The sequence below is a fragment of the Choristoneura fumiferana genome, chromosome 26, assembly GCF_025370935.1.
Source record: "Choristoneura fumiferana chromosome 26, NRCan_CFum_1, whole genome shotgun sequence".
Taxonomy (NCBI): domain Eukaryota; kingdom Metazoa; phylum Arthropoda; class Insecta; order Lepidoptera; family Tortricidae; genus Choristoneura; species Choristoneura fumiferana.
In genome coordinates, this window is record NC_133497.1 from 8,162,193 (window position 1) to 8,177,623 (window position 15,431).

A 15,431-nucleotide genomic window follows, 5' to 3' on the forward strand; every position below is an offset into this window, starting at 1 on the left:
ACATAAATAACACTCTTTGTTATTGTAGATATACGTCTTATTAATTCATTTTAATACAAGTATTCACTGTAGAAATTAAGAAGTAGGTATAATATTGTACCTAAACATAAATGTGTACCATGTGATTCTTTTAACATATTGTAATGGACACCATCGAAATTTGTCTATTTAAAAAACCTAATTAACTAGGTAAGTTAATTAGGTTTTTTAAATAGACAAATTTCGTAAGAAGTAGTGAGTTCCAGGAGTGATAACAGCGAGCTGACTACTTATATATACCTCTATAAGCTAAACAATGAAACTGGATTCTATTTCTAAGACATAGTTATTAAGATAAGACGACGATATAGAGCTCTTTGTTACGGTCTGCTTTTCAGACCTGGTACTCATATAAAGCGTTGAGAGGATTTTAAAGAACTTTAACTTCATAAAAACGTATATAATTCGAATGAGAATGAATGATAAGTGGAGTTAGTTACCTAATAATCGAGTCTACTTTTGTGCCTAGTCTAACATTTTCAAAACCACGTCACTTGGGTTTCTCCTCTCCGTGGTGCACTCTCAAATGTAGTTTCAAACTAGTCGTCTGCACAAACGCCTTCCCACACAGCTTGCAAACATATCGCTTATCATTGGTATGTATCCTCGTATGTATATCCAACGCTCTCTTCCTTGCAAACTTCTTGTAACAAACACTACATTCAAAAGGCTTGGCATCACTGTGTTTCACCATATGCAAACCCAACAGATGATTGTCAAAAAACTTGTCACCGCACACATCGCAAACTTTAGTTTTCTCTTTCAAATGAACCCTTTTGTTATGTTTCACCAGCTGGTTCTGGAACCGGAAGACCTTAGGGCACATTTCGCATTTGAACTCTTTTTTTTTGAAATCATGCACTGTAGCTAAGTGAGAGTCTCTTTTGTATGTGCTGCCGAGGATTTCTCCACAAATGTGGCATTTGCGTTCTTTTATGTTATGTATTCTTTTCTCGTGGTCGTCTCTCCTGTGGATCGCTATGAACTTTTTGTCGCAATATCTGCATTTATAGCTATCCGTGGTGTGAGCGCTTCGATTGTGTCTGTTGATACTGCTTGTCGTAGCGAAATTTTTTCCGCATATTTCGCATATGATTTGCTTACGCTTGTGGAGTCTTAACGTATGAAGGAGTAAAGGTCCGAAGAAAATGAAAGTGTCGTCGCATATTAAACATTTTAGTTGGCCGTCGGCGAGTTTGAAGCAATCTACGTGTGCTTCGTAATCTACGCAGCATTTCTCGTCGTGTGTATCATTGAGATGGGTAAGTAAATCTTTAAGGGAAGTGAATTCTGTATCACATTGCTTGCATTTTAAATCAGAGATGTCTAGTTTGACGGCTTGTCGAAGTGGACATCTTTTAACGGCTTTTCTTAGGTAAATTTCTTCGTGCTCTTTGTAATGTTGTTTGAGATCCGTCGCTAGTTGGAAGTTTAAATGGCAGTAGAAGCATCTGTAGACGTTTCCGTATCTCCGGAACGGCATGGCCGTGGTGTTTTTTATAAGTGTGAGCAGTAATCTTCTTGTTTGGAATTTGTCGGCTTTGTCTGTTGGTGCCGCGTTTAAGCCTGGAACCGAAAAAGTTTCACGATGAGGTCGTGCTTTGAATCCGTAATATATGAAATGCTTTAGGAGTTTCAGCGAATTATTACTAAGTATCTCAACGTTCTATCTACTCGTAGCATGTAATCGGTTTCTAGTGTACTTAATGCGAATGAATAAAAAAAACAGTGTTAAAATACATCGAATGGATAACAAGGAACACGAATTTCAAATCTATCTCAAAACCGTGCATAGGAACTAATAGGAAGGCAATTTTTGTGTTAAATAAAATGACATTGGTACGTGTCCTTAAGTACTGCATTTAATAAGTATAAATTTAAAATCATGAGTAGGTGTATTAAAATTATAATTCATATAATCCATCTTAGTTTTAAGTTGTCTAATACCTAAAAGTATTAACTACTTGCTAAGATTAGCTTAGATTTATCGATGCAAATTGACAAAAAATATTGTTTTTAAAGGAGAATTTAAATAAGGGTTCTACATTTATTCCCTAACCGTCACATCATTTAGGTATTTGTATGTATGTAAACTCTTTATTGTACAAAATAAGTAAACAAACACAGATGAACACAGATGTATTATTTGATTTCTCCTCCTAAATCACACATTACACACACACACACCTTGTAAAAAACACTTGTAAATAGAATTGTACGGTGATTTCTTTTAGTTATAAATAAATAAATTAACATTAACGTGGCCGGAAACTAGATTTGATTTCGGACTTGATTTATAGTGTGTCAGCAGTCATCCTCTTATAAAAAAAAATATGCAAATGCCGTTGACATACCTATCAGAACCAACCAACCAAGTTTATAGAACTAGGTATTAATATTAATAATAGATTATTTGAACAAGAGAGCACTCTTGAAGATAGTATATACTTCGTAAAAGTAACTTAGCTGCAAGCAGGAGTTTCTAAATGCTCAATAGCAGAAGCATGTCAGAATTTTAACAAGAAAACTGCCGTGAGTTTCGGAGAATCTGTTTTACAAAAGTAAAATAAAATTACAAGTGGATACTTCGTCATTCAGTCTATTCAAGATCATAAATGTCGCCTAAATTTAATAAGAGATTCATGATTCAATGTCCAACGTAAGGATTGTCATATGGAACCATCATGGGCGGCTGCACATTCTTGTGCATTCGCGCAAAATGCGCTCGCATTATCTTCTTCGTAGTAAATGCTTTATCACAAGCGTCACATTTGAAATTCTTCTCTCCACTATGCTTGTACATATGGTTCTTCAGTCTATTGCTGTTGAAAGCTTTCCAGCCACAGACGCCGCAAATATGGTTCCTGACTTTGAGATGCGTGTCCCGTAAGTGGGTCATCATCATGCTACGGAAGACGAAAGTCTTCGGGCAGTGGAGGCACTTCACTTCTTGGCGATTCTTGTGTTCAGTAGCCATGTGACGCGAACGTTTGTAATGGCTCTGAAATGTGAGAGAACAGACCAAACATTTGTGCTTCTTTTCAATGTCATGATGGTTTTTCTGGTGCGTTTTCAATTTGGAGCGCGTTTCGAATTTCTCTCCGCACTCCGGGCAAAGTAGACCAGTGTTCTCGTGAACTGTTTTTATATGTAGACGTAGTAAGTTAGCGTCTTTGAAATGCTGGCCGCAAATATCACACAGTATTGCTGATGTTCCTTTATGGTCTTTGTTTGTATGGTGTAAGAGTGGACCGAATGTGTAGAAGCTTGCGCCGCACGCAAGGCAATTGACCGTAAAATTATCCAATTTAAAAGCAACCATGCAAATCCCAACGTCTTTGTTGTACACCACTCCATGTTTTCCTACCAAATGGTCTATCAAATCATAGAGATCATTGACGTTGTCAGGGCATAGTTTGCAGTGTAAATTGGAGATGTCTACGTAGACGACTGGCTCCCAGAAATTGCTCATGGCTTGCTCTTTAATTTCGTCTCCCGTGTGGACTTGTTGGTGGTTCTTTAAGTCCGAAGCTTCCTGGAATATGTCGTAACAGTAGAAGCATCTGTATGAGCTTTTGAGCCATCTGAACGGCATGACGGTGGACTTGACGAGGACCTGAACAACATTGTTCCTCATTATCTTCCGCTTCTCTTTAGGGGAGAGCGTTTTGTTCGCTCGAGGCGTGGATTCCTCCTCGCTTTGCGATTCTGAGTCCTTGTCTGGCACTGACCGTTTCTGGCCACCTCTAGTTTCGCCTGAAATTAAAATTGGTCGTGCTTTATATTGCGGTTGTCATGTTTAAGTCCTAGAGGTAGCCAGATTGTCATGCATGCCATTAATAATGGTAGTTTTTGTATTGTTTTAATATGAAATTTTCTAAACTGAACCCACGCCGAAATTATCCGTAACTATGAACCTTTTTGTTTCAATTTATAAATAAATCTATATAACCATAAATGAGTCTAATGAAGGAGGTGATAGCTCAAAGTAGTTTTACCGAAATTGGTGAAGGTAAGGAAAAAAAACAAATTATGGAAAATCAGTTTAATATCACAAAAATAAATAACGTATCATCTACGTACCTACACAAGTTACTGTTTAAGAAAAAATAAATAACAATTTACAAACAAATATTAACTAAATGTTGTTTTATCAACTTTTTTGCTAAACTGAGTGCATAAACAAAATATCTACAATAGTGTCACAGGGCTTAAAATATCGGACAAAATAAAGAAAACAAACAGTGAATATTTGAGATCCGGTTAAATGTGAACTCTGGAAGATATATATTTATTTAATGAAGCTATACTGTAGGTACTTATTAATTATAATTAAATGAGTTGGTAAAATCGATAAATGACTTAATTGGGAATAAGTTAAATCACATAAAAAGGAGAGAGCTGTACGAGTAAGTAGATAATTTTTACAGGTTTTATTTATACTAATAAATATGCGGAAAGCGGGCGAACGTCTTCAAAGCAGGTTTTTTATTTAGCACAGGTATTTTATTTTTCATTTACAGGTTTATTTTTTGCACCGTAAAAACTTGAAAAAAAAAATTTAGACTGGTCGAAGTGTAGACATTTGCTACGCGTGTAACATCTAATTTAATTAGCCTTAGGGCCACGGTTAGTTTAGATCTACTTGTTTGGTCTACGTGTACGATTAGGCAATTGAAATAAAATTCTGAGATTTCGCCAAAACTCCATGGAGATTCCTAAAAATTACATCGTGAATTCCACTAACGTAGCATAGAAATGAATCCGCACTAAATTTCATGTCCGTAATCCTTGTCCCTAATTTAACGCGCTAAGGTTACATTAGAAAAGTTTATACAGTCATTTCAAGTTCATTAACATTCCGTGCAACTTAAAAAAAAAGATAGATATAGATATAAGGTGAATTCTACAATTTTTCACGTAATTTTGTTCAACATTTAGATTTCAAAATTCCGAGTTGAATATTTCTAATGTGTTTTGAAAAAGATTAAATTTTGGGAAAGCATGCAATTAGAGAAAAATAAACATTCTTTCAAATTTTACGTTTTAAAAAAATACTTTATATTGGAAATATGAACTATTTAGGAATTTACTTTTATTGAGCACGCGTACGGGTACGTCTTTCTTGAGAGTGTAGATTTTGAGGAACGTATACCTTTTGAGAAACGTCACATTTCAAGAGTGTGTACCTACAATCCTAAGCCCTAGGAGTCTTTATGTAATTTAAATGTAATTGGAATAATAATGGGACTCTTTCTCATGTTTGTCCAGCGTTTCAAGATCCGTAAATCCCTTGCGGCACCAGCGGCATACTCGGCCGAAACTGCCAGTGTGCACCTTCATATGCGCCCTCAAATTACTAGATCTCCCGAATAAACGGGCACAGATACTACAGGCATAATCCCTCTCTCCAAAATGCTTCCGCTTATGCAATTTTATCATCCATTTAATAGGTGTCTTGTAGTCGCATAGATCACATTCGTAACGCACGTCAGAATGCAAGGACTGGACGTGCATCAGCATTGCTCCTTTAGTAGTGCATATCTTGGGACATTGCTCGCACTTGATGCGATATTTCTCAACGTTATGCACTTTTCCTAAATGAACTTTGACTTGATAGTCGTTTTCGAACACAGCGCTGCAAAGATTACATTCATGGGTTTTCACACGCCCGTGTATGCGTTCCTTGTGTCTTTCCAATTTGTGGACTGCATCGAATAATTTTCCGCAATTCTTGCATTTATGACCGACGTGGCTTTTGTTAATATGTCTGGACAAGCGGATTTTGTCTATAAAGCTGAGACCGCATATTTGGCATATGGACGAGTGCACCATATGCTCTTTGTACATATGGACTACCATTGAAGGGAAGTTGTCGTATCTGCTCACGCAGAGGACGCACTGCATCAGATCCTTGTTCAAGACGAAGGGAAATACGCAGACTCCAGCGGAGTTATCGTATAATTCTCCGTGTATTGAGATTATATGAGCTATTAGTTCCTCTATACTCGCTAGAGGCTCAGAGCATTGTTTGCAAGCGAGTCCTGTGACATCTATTTTAACCGGTACGTTTTTAGACACAATCTTTGTAACAAACGCCTCTAGGTCGACGGAGTCGTGTTTTGATGTCGTGTGCTCCTTGAGAGTGTCGCAGTCTCTCATAGGTTTGGAGCAGTAGAAGCAACTGAAGCCTTTAGTATTCCATTGGAAGGGCATGACGTTTCCGTAGCGAAGCACGTACAGTATGTTCTTCCGGACTGTACCCAGTCGCTCCAAGTATGTCTCTTCTTCCTTCTTTCTCTTGGTCCCTGGAAAGAGAATACCGTTTTACGCTTCCGTCTACACGCTAATAATACAGTGGAATAAAATGTGGCAATGTTATCGAAGCTTATTTATTTCAGTAACTAATTCTACAGAACTTTATTTACATTTTTACAAGGTTTGGATCGTTTCCTGTACGATGTATTGACCGGCCACTTCTGCTCCTTCCAATTCGTCGTTTATGAACTCCATCTGAACGACTTCTATTTCTTCTTGTGTTTTTTCGAGCGTAGTGTAGCCGTGATGCATAGTCTTCATATGCATAGACAAATTGGTGTGGTACCCGAAAACTTTCTTGCAAAGCGTGCAACTGTAAGCTTTTTTGCCTGTATGCAACACCGAGTGGGAATTCAAGTTGCTCTTTTTGGAGAACTTCTTTCCGCAGACCGAGCATATGAAGGATTTTTCGCCGCTATGCTTCAGCATGTGTAACTTCACGTCGTAAGGTCCGAAGAATTTCTCTCCGCATACTTCGCATTCTACGTTTCTCTCTCGCAAATGGACCCTCCGCATATGCCGAGACATGATACTCTCTTGCGGGAACACTTTAGTGCAAAACTGGCACTTTATTTTTAATTCTTCGACTCCATGCACGTTGGCCAAATGAAGTTTCTTGAAGTAAGGACTTTTGAAAGTTTCCGGACAGTGAGGGCACTTGAGCAAGTTAGCCATGTGGACGTTTTTTTCGTGAATTATCTTTTTGGAGAGCGTCGTCAGCTTGACATCGCAATAGTCGCACTTATATTCTCTGTGGTAGTACCTGTGGTGCATCTTCAAATGGTTCTCCCCTTGGAAGCTAGTGCCACACACGTCACATATATACTCGTGAGCCAAGTGGTACTTATTTGCATGGCGTAGGAGGTATTCGAAGAAGACAAACTTCATTTTGCAGGTAGGGCAAGTTGGGTTGTCCTTGTCTAACTGGAAGGGTAAGAGGCAGTTGGAGACGTTGACATCGTATTCCGCGTCGTGTGCTATAATAAGATGTGTAATCAGCTGTTCCAAGTCGGGAACAGGTTTAGGGCACAGCTTACAAGAGATGCCGGTGACGTCGATTTTGATGGCAGCATCTTTGTTCCGGTTGTCTTTTGTTCTATCGAACACAGCAAGCTCTAGATTTGCGAACTGGTGGACTTTGGCGGTGTGTTCGCGTAAAATTTCTGGGTTTTTCATTGGTTCGGTGCAGTAGAAGCACCTGTATTTCCCTTTGAACCACAGGAAGGGAGTCACGTTCCCGTACTGAAGCACGTATTCGACATTGCGACGTTTTATCAATTGCTTACGTTTGATTTCCAGTTTCTTATTTTTATCCTCCAATGTACTGACTTTTGCACCTGTAAAGAAACGGTTGTGTTTAGCTACTGGTTTGTCCTGTGCCGAGCGAACCTCGTTACGTAGGTAGTTCATTGGCTCTTTGTTATGCGGACAATATAAAATAGATAAGGAAGCTGAATTTATTTTGACTGAGCATATAAGATTTTAAATGATTCACGGGGAAACATATTCTGAATGGTGTACACCACAATTATCTTTAATAAGCTCGTGATATTTCTACGAAACTACTAGCGAAAGTGCACGCAGTCGTCGCGTTAGAAGGAGGGATGACCGAGCGCGGTCTACACAAGATTAATAATATCCATTCTCGGTACTTCCAGTCTACCTGTGATCATGATGCGTCAAAATATCCGAAGCTCATAAAGGTAGGTAAGTTTGTTTTTAAAATATGACGAGTATAATGTGATAGAAAACATCTACCTACTTTTCTTATCAGTCAAAAAGTCATGACTTGCCGCGCTGCGCAATATTATACCGCACCAGGGGTTTATTTTGTTTTGTAGAGACAACTTTGAGATTTTTTTCCTATCGAAAGAACTACAAGTAATCGTGTTCCTACAGTGTATGGTTTTATTTATAGAGTAATTCTTCAAATAACTTAGATTTGAGTTTAAAAACTTAGCTTTACTAGTAATTATACAGCAAGGGATTAACTGAATACAATAAATGCGCTAAAAACTCGTCCCGCAAGAAAATTGAAAACCGAACTTTCATATCCTAAGGTAGGTATAAATAAATTCACAAAAGCAACAGTTCTTCCAAGAACAACAAGCACTCGAGAGGTATTCAAGACAATGTGAAATTTTAACAATAATGAATTAGTAGATAACCCAACCTAATCCTCAGTTGATACAAATAAACAATATAAATAATGGTTAACGGTTACTTTTTCAAAATTTGTATTAATTACATCGTATAGGTAGTGCCACGAGAGTTAAAGTGAATGATTCCACACAGACTCTACATGAAGAAATGTACAAAATAAGAAAGAATAAATGAAATGAATGTCAAACTCCTGATGTCATTACATGACATGTTCTTGTGTGCGTGACCTCAACTCTGGTGGCACTACATATACCAAAAACTCTGTAACTAATGAAGTACCTATTGATGTTATTATGTTATTAAGCTATATTTACATACTAACAATTTCACTTGATTTGGGACATTTCTTTACAAGATCGTCACTATGAACCTTTCTGATGTGCGCCCTAGTGTATTCTTTCTTTGGTAGGATCTCTCACACATATTGCACGTACACACTTGTCCTCCCAAGTGCTTTACCATATGGTTCTCCAAACGATAATTGTTAAAGAATTCGTCCCCACAAATACTACAAGCAACGTTCTTCTCTTGGTCGTGAACGCGCCTGATGTGTACAGACATGTTACTCTTCAAATCGAATATCCTTCCGCAATAGCGACATTGGTAGCTACACTGTTTGGCACCATGGACTGTTTCCAAAGGCTTCCTCAAATAATACTTGCTTTTGCAAACTTTGCCGCACTCCGGGCAAGCCCGCTGGTCTGTTAAGTGTACAGTTTTCTTGTGATGGTACCGTCTCGATGCAGATTTAAACTCGGAGCCGCATATATCACAAGGATACCCATCTTCTTTGTGGTAGTCGTTAAAATGGGCTACTAAAGCCATCTTTCGGTGGAAGGACTTTCCGCAAACCGTGCAGTTGTAATTTTGATCGACGTGGTGTTTAAGTGCGTGACGCAGGAGGTACTCAAAATAGTTGAACTTCATACCGCAGGATGAACATTTGTGTTTTTCTTTGCCCAGCTCAAATGAGAAGAGGCGGTCTTTGATAGAGGTATCGTAGCCCGCTTGGTGCACGCCGTTTAGGTGGGTGATCAGATCAGGTACATCAGCGATGGTAGCAGGGCAGAGTTTACAAGAGATATCTTTGACATCTAATTTGACGGGTACTTCACACTTCTTCACGGAGGATAGTATCGATATCTACGAACTGGTGCATTTCAGCGACATGGTCGCACAAAGGCTCTGTATTCATGGCCAGTGCTTTGCAATAGAAGCGGAGGTATGTATGGAAGCGTGACCACATGAAAGGCATTACGTTGCCGTATTGTAGTATGATGCGGATATTCCTTCGTATCAAGCTGAGCTTGTGTCGGTCCTGAGCGGTTCTCTCTGATTTTCCCCTATCCTTAGGCTTATCTGCAAAGAAACGAGGGTTGCTTTTATTGTAGCCTTATCCTGAAATCCGAAAGGTAAATGTTTCTTCCGTGAATTTGATTATTCCTAATTCCTAACCAAGGAATTGAAAGCAAGTAAACGTTTTTTTATATGGTTAAATACGGCGTTAAACAAAATATCACAATACACTATTTCTTTTGCATTTGAAGGTCCTATTCGGAGCAGGAGATGATATAGGTGTATCTTGAAGCGCATTGTTTTAAGATTTATATTGTCTCTTCACTATATACGCGGGAAGAAAATCAGCAACTTAACAAAACTCTCAGTACCTAGGTACTTCTTTTCTGCTGATTGCAATCAATCAAGCAATCTTTGTACTTTTGGCTCTCATGTCTTTGTCACCTTGACTGAAGAGTAATGAAGATTAGTATGTACCTACCCATTTTCATCATCAACCTGTAAGTCTGGTTTAGTTGAAACACATAGGTCGCCAAAAATAGCATTTGATAAAAAATAAGCATTGTTGGCCCCTACTTATGTATTTTAAATCTTGAGAATAAAAATAAAACAATTAAAAACAATACTGTAATATGTAATAACTAATTATTCATGTAAATTCAAATTACAATTGACGACTTTGGTAATGAAAAAAGTAATTTAATGAAGCACAAAGCTCTCTAATTGACGAATAATAGTAGCTAATTTCATGTCACCCGAAAGACGTCCACTGCTGGACATAGGCCTCCAAATAATTTGATTAGCATCAACTGCCTGTACTAAACAGACGTTCTTTAAATTCGATGGCTCCAAATCATCTTATGATATCTTTATTCGTCCGTTCTTGTGTCTCTTGATGTGCTCCTTAAGCGTAGACTTCCTCAGATACGATTTGCCACACACATCGCAAGTAAAACCTGTTCCGCCGGTATGCTTTACCATATGCGCGTCCAAATGAGCCTTGTTAAAGAATCTGTACCCACACACATCACAAGCCACGTTCCTCTCTTTGTAATGGACACGCCTGACGTGCGCTGCCATTATCCCTTTCTGAGGAAACATTTTCCCACAGTGGGGGCATTCGCTTCTGCACTCTTCGACTCCATGAACTGTAGCCAAGTGTAATTTCTTATAATAATTGCTTTTGCAGAATTCATCGCATTGCGGACACTTTAAATGATCGATCAAATGCATAGTTTTCTTGTGGTTGTACCGTTTTGGCGCGGAATCACACCGCAATCCACATATTTCACAAGGATAGCCTCCTTCTTTATGGTAGTCGTTAAAATGGGTCAACAATGCAACTTTGCGGTGGAACGATTTGCAGCAAACCATGCAAACGAAATCGTGGTTCATGTGATGCTTGTTTGCATGGCGGAGAAGGTACTCGAAATAGTTGAATTGCGAGTCACAGAACGAGCATGTGAGTTTCTCTTTTCCTAGCTCGAAGGCAAACAGGCAGTCTTGTATAGAGGTGTCATAAGCCGCATCGTGCACTTCATTGAGGTGGTTGATGAGTTCAGCTAAGCTAGCGATAGGCGTAATGCAGAGCTTGCAGGAGATATCTTTGACGTCTAGTTTGACAGGTACTTCGCAGTCCCAGGTGTTTAGGATGCGTTCACAGAGGATGCTATCGAGGTCTACGAACTGGTGCATTTCGGCCACATGGTCGCGCAAGTCGTCTGGGTCCACGACTGGTACTTTACAATAGAAGCACAAGTACGTAGATCGCGCCCACAAGAAAGGAGTGACGTTGCCGTATTCTAGAATGATACCGACGTTCCGCCGAATCAAGCGCAGCCTGTGGCGATCGAGCGCGGTTTTCTTGTGCCCCCTATCCATAGAAGCGTTATCTGTAAAGAAATGGGGCAGCTTTTATGCTTGAATTCTTCTTAAAAACCGAAAAGGCTTTGCTTGTACTTTAATTTGGCTTCGCTATTTTAATTATATCAGTGATCCTGGTAATGTTAGAATGAATTAAGGGGTCCATATTGGCTCATATACAATTTTTTATTCGATTATTTATAATAATACCGCTTTTTAATCATAATCATCATTTCTCCGAAAATTGTTCGCTAAGTATATATTTTTCATTTATTACTACTATACCTACATTGTTCATAATGATACATATTTCGTTTTTTTTTTAATCATAATGTCAACACTGTGATTTTATCTATACCCATAATGTTATTTGGGAGAATTTATTTATAATCATCGTAGTTCTAACCTAACCTAACCCACTTTTTTGGCAGCATTTCCGTTCTGTGAGGGCCGCAGTTCTAACCTAACCTACCCCACTTTTCTGGCAGGATTTCGGTTCTGTGAGGGTCCCAGTTCTAACCTAACCCACTTTTCTGGAAGTATTTCGGTTCTGTGAGATAATTATTGGAACTCCGAATTTATTATATTCATAATGTAATGGGGAATATCTGCAAAATTTAGAAACGCTTGAAAGTTTTTATATCAATAGGAACAACCTGTCTAATTAACAGAAAAATATATCAGATTTTTAAGTAGCACCAATTAATTTAAAAAACCGGCCAAGAGCGTGTCGGACACGCCCAAAATAGGGTTCCGTAGCCATTACACATACATTACATTATGCTGAAGTGGGTCCCAATTTATACTATTCGATTTTTTTTAAATTATTATTTCTTCCTAATGTGTTTTTCTGTGTATCGAATATGTGTAAATAAATGTAGCGGATTTCCTACCTAGGCTGCTATTTAAGAGTAAAACTACTAATAATTCTCAAGCAAACTACCGTTATAATTTTCCTTGAAAGTTTGATATACTTACTACCATCCTGAATTTTTTAAAATTTTTACTCACTCTTCGATTTCACTTTAAAGTTGAGAATCGAAAAATCGTAGCTAAAAAGACGCGATTTTCATTTTGTCGGCATACTTTATATATATATCCGTGCAAAATTGCTTTCTAGCATTGATGGTCCCTAAGCAAAGCCGCGGACGGACGGACAGACAGACAGACATGGCGAAACTATAAGGGTTCCGTTTTTGCCATTTTGGCTCCGCAACCCTAAAAATGAAAGAATTTTCTTTACCGCCAAATTACGACAGTCCGGTCGGTTACGGGTTGTTCCATAGTCCAGAATAAAAAACATTAAAAAAGAATTTTGTGTCTTTGCAAGCTCATGTCAGTTTCTATGGGCGTGTACATGAAAAACAGGGTTACAATTACATTATGAATATAATAAATTCGGAGTTCCAATAATTATTATCTAAAATAAAAATGTATAATGATCATTAGGATGTCAAATTGTATGAGATACATTTTCGAAGTTTCAATAATCGAATTTGCAATTTTATATGAACTTTGGCGCACCCTGAATTAAGTGTTCGTGGTTAAACTCTCGGTCTCGATGTTTTATGTCAGCATGCTTAACGCGTATTTAACGCTGATAAAAGGTAACGAGAAAAGATAAAAATAAAACGGTGAATACGTCAAAATAAACCATTGTAATAAATAATTACATTACATATTAAAAGGGTAATAGGTACAAAGCAACATTACTGTCCTATTCATCATCAATCTAGTCTTCCGCCGTCTGAAGTTCAAAGGTTTCCGAGTCATAAGTTTCTCCTTTAACCTTTCCACTTATTTTGTGTGAATTCAAATGCTTGGTGAGATAATGCTTCCGTACAAAAGTCTTCCCACATATTTCACAGCTAAAATTATTTTCACCCGTGTGATACATTAGATGATTCTTCATCTGGTAGCTTTCGAAGAACCGTATCCCGCATACAGGGCACATATGTTCCTTAAGTTTCAAATGCACGCGCCTCATATGGCGTATCATTATATTGTCTTGGGGGAAAACTCTGGGACAGTGTGGACACTTGATCCTTTTCTCTTCGACCCCGTGCACTTCTGCTAGATGTACGTTCTTGAAATATGCGCTCTTCAACGTCTCGTCACAGATGGTGCATTTAAACTGATTTTCCTTGTGCACGTTTTGTACGTGAAGCATTTTTTTACGCAACGACGACAATTTGAGACCGCAGTATTCGCAGCGATAGCCTCCTTTCTGATGGAAAGAGCGTATGTGTAAGACGTGGTAGCGTTCAGAGAAGGAACTTTTGCCGCATATTTCGCAAATGAAACTGTGTTTTAGATGCTGTTTGTTAGCATGTCGGAGAAGGTACTCAAAAAGATCGAACTCCTTGTTGCAAGTGCCGCAAGTGGGAGCGCCTGTCAGCCGAAAAGGCAAGAAGCAATTTGGTATAGTAAGATCGTAATCCACGTCATGATTCTCAATCAAATGTTGGATGAGTTCGTCTAAGTTGGCCATGTTTTCTGAGCAAAGTTTGCAATATAAATCCGTGATTTCTACTTTGATGGCGGCTTCTCTATTGCCTCGTTTTTGGGTGTACCGCTTAACGGCTGTTGGTAGGTCAACGTAGTCGTGTTCGTCGTAATGGGTTAAGATCTGATTGGGTTGTTTATGAGCGACTTGACAGAAGAAGCACATGTGCTTCCCTCGGTGCCAAATAAAGGGAGTTACGTTACTATATAGCAATACGGACTCTATGTTTCTTCGTTTCATCTCGAGTTGCAATCGCATTTTCTGTTTGTTACCGTCCGGTCCTGATTCGTTTTTCGGACCTGCAATAAAAGGAGAGGAGCTTTTACTAGGCATTCTATCCTTTACCCGGCAGGGTACGTTCTTCCAGTTATCATCATGCTTGATCAGTGATTACTTTCCGATGATGTTATTCTTTACTTATTATGCATTTTGCTGTTGCCTATTTCGTTTTAAGACAATTTTACATTAAAATCAACACTGAATTTTCTTCAGTCGCGAAGGGCGATTCTATTATCGCGGGTGTAACAAGTTGATTCATTTAAAGCCGTCATCAAAAATCGCCCAAAAATTAAACGATTATAATGGGAAATAAAATTAATATTCCCCAACTTAAAAACAAACCTACGAGTATATTCACATCCGCGCGCATATAGGTAATACATTACATCACTAATGGAAACTATCGAATCTATCGATCGAAGACGGTCAATCCATTCTATCATGCTGGGTTCCGATAAGTGTGATGATTCTGAAATGGATTCGAGGCGCTAAGTTTTGGAATCGCTGACCAAACGAACTTAAATGCTAGCAATTGAATTGAATCGGGAACTACTTTTAACTAACTTGTTGGTAATAATGGCTCAGGATGACTTCGTCCACAGTCCCATTTCGTCATCTTCTTAAATCGTCCTCATTCGCATATAGTCTACTGTTCTCATTCACCAACATTCCTACATCATCACTGAGCCGTAATAATGTTTGTAAGCCATGGTAGCCTGGTTAGATTTTTGGCTCACAAGAGAGGATCGTGGGTTCAAATCGCACCTCGTGAGTTTTTCATGATTCATGTGCGAAGTTACATTTGAAATTTATCACGAGCTTCCTTCCTTCCTTCACACACCTGCGAAGCAATTGAATTGCGTGTGTGAAGTTGCCAATCCGCACTGGGCCCGCGTGGGAACTACAGTCCAAGCTATCTAATGTTTAGGAGACCCATACCCAGCAGTGGGACGCATATAGGCCGTGA

At 38.6% G+C, this 15,431-nt stretch overlaps 1 protein-coding gene across 9 annotated transcripts in view; it reads right to left on the bottom strand.

Annotated features, from left to right (window-relative positions):
• Positions 1 to 15,431, bottom strand: part of LOC141442641 (uncharacterized) — a 41,460-nt gene that overhangs the window by 4,268 nt on the left and 21,761 nt on the right. The window contains exons 5-6 of one of the 9 annotated variants that reach the window (XM_074107673.1): positions 6,468 to 7,694; positions 6,258 to 6,347 (exon numbers count right to left, since the gene is read on the bottom strand). The exons of 2 other annotated variants lie outside the window; for them this stretch is intronic. In XM_074107673.1, coding sequence (XP_073963774.1) covers positions 6,472 to 7,694 — 1,223 coding nt within the window. In that variant the 3' untranslated portion in view covers positions 6,258 to 6,347; positions 6,468 to 6,471. Of the gene's footprint in view, positions 1 to 479; positions 1,606 to 1,879; positions 3,796 to 5,066; positions 6,348 to 6,415; positions 7,695 to 10,434; positions 11,709 to 13,318; positions 14,485 to 15,431 lie in introns of those variants that run through there. 6 more of the 9 variants (XR_012452956.1, XM_074107677.1, XM_074107678.1 and 3 more) reach the window with 6 other exon arrangements.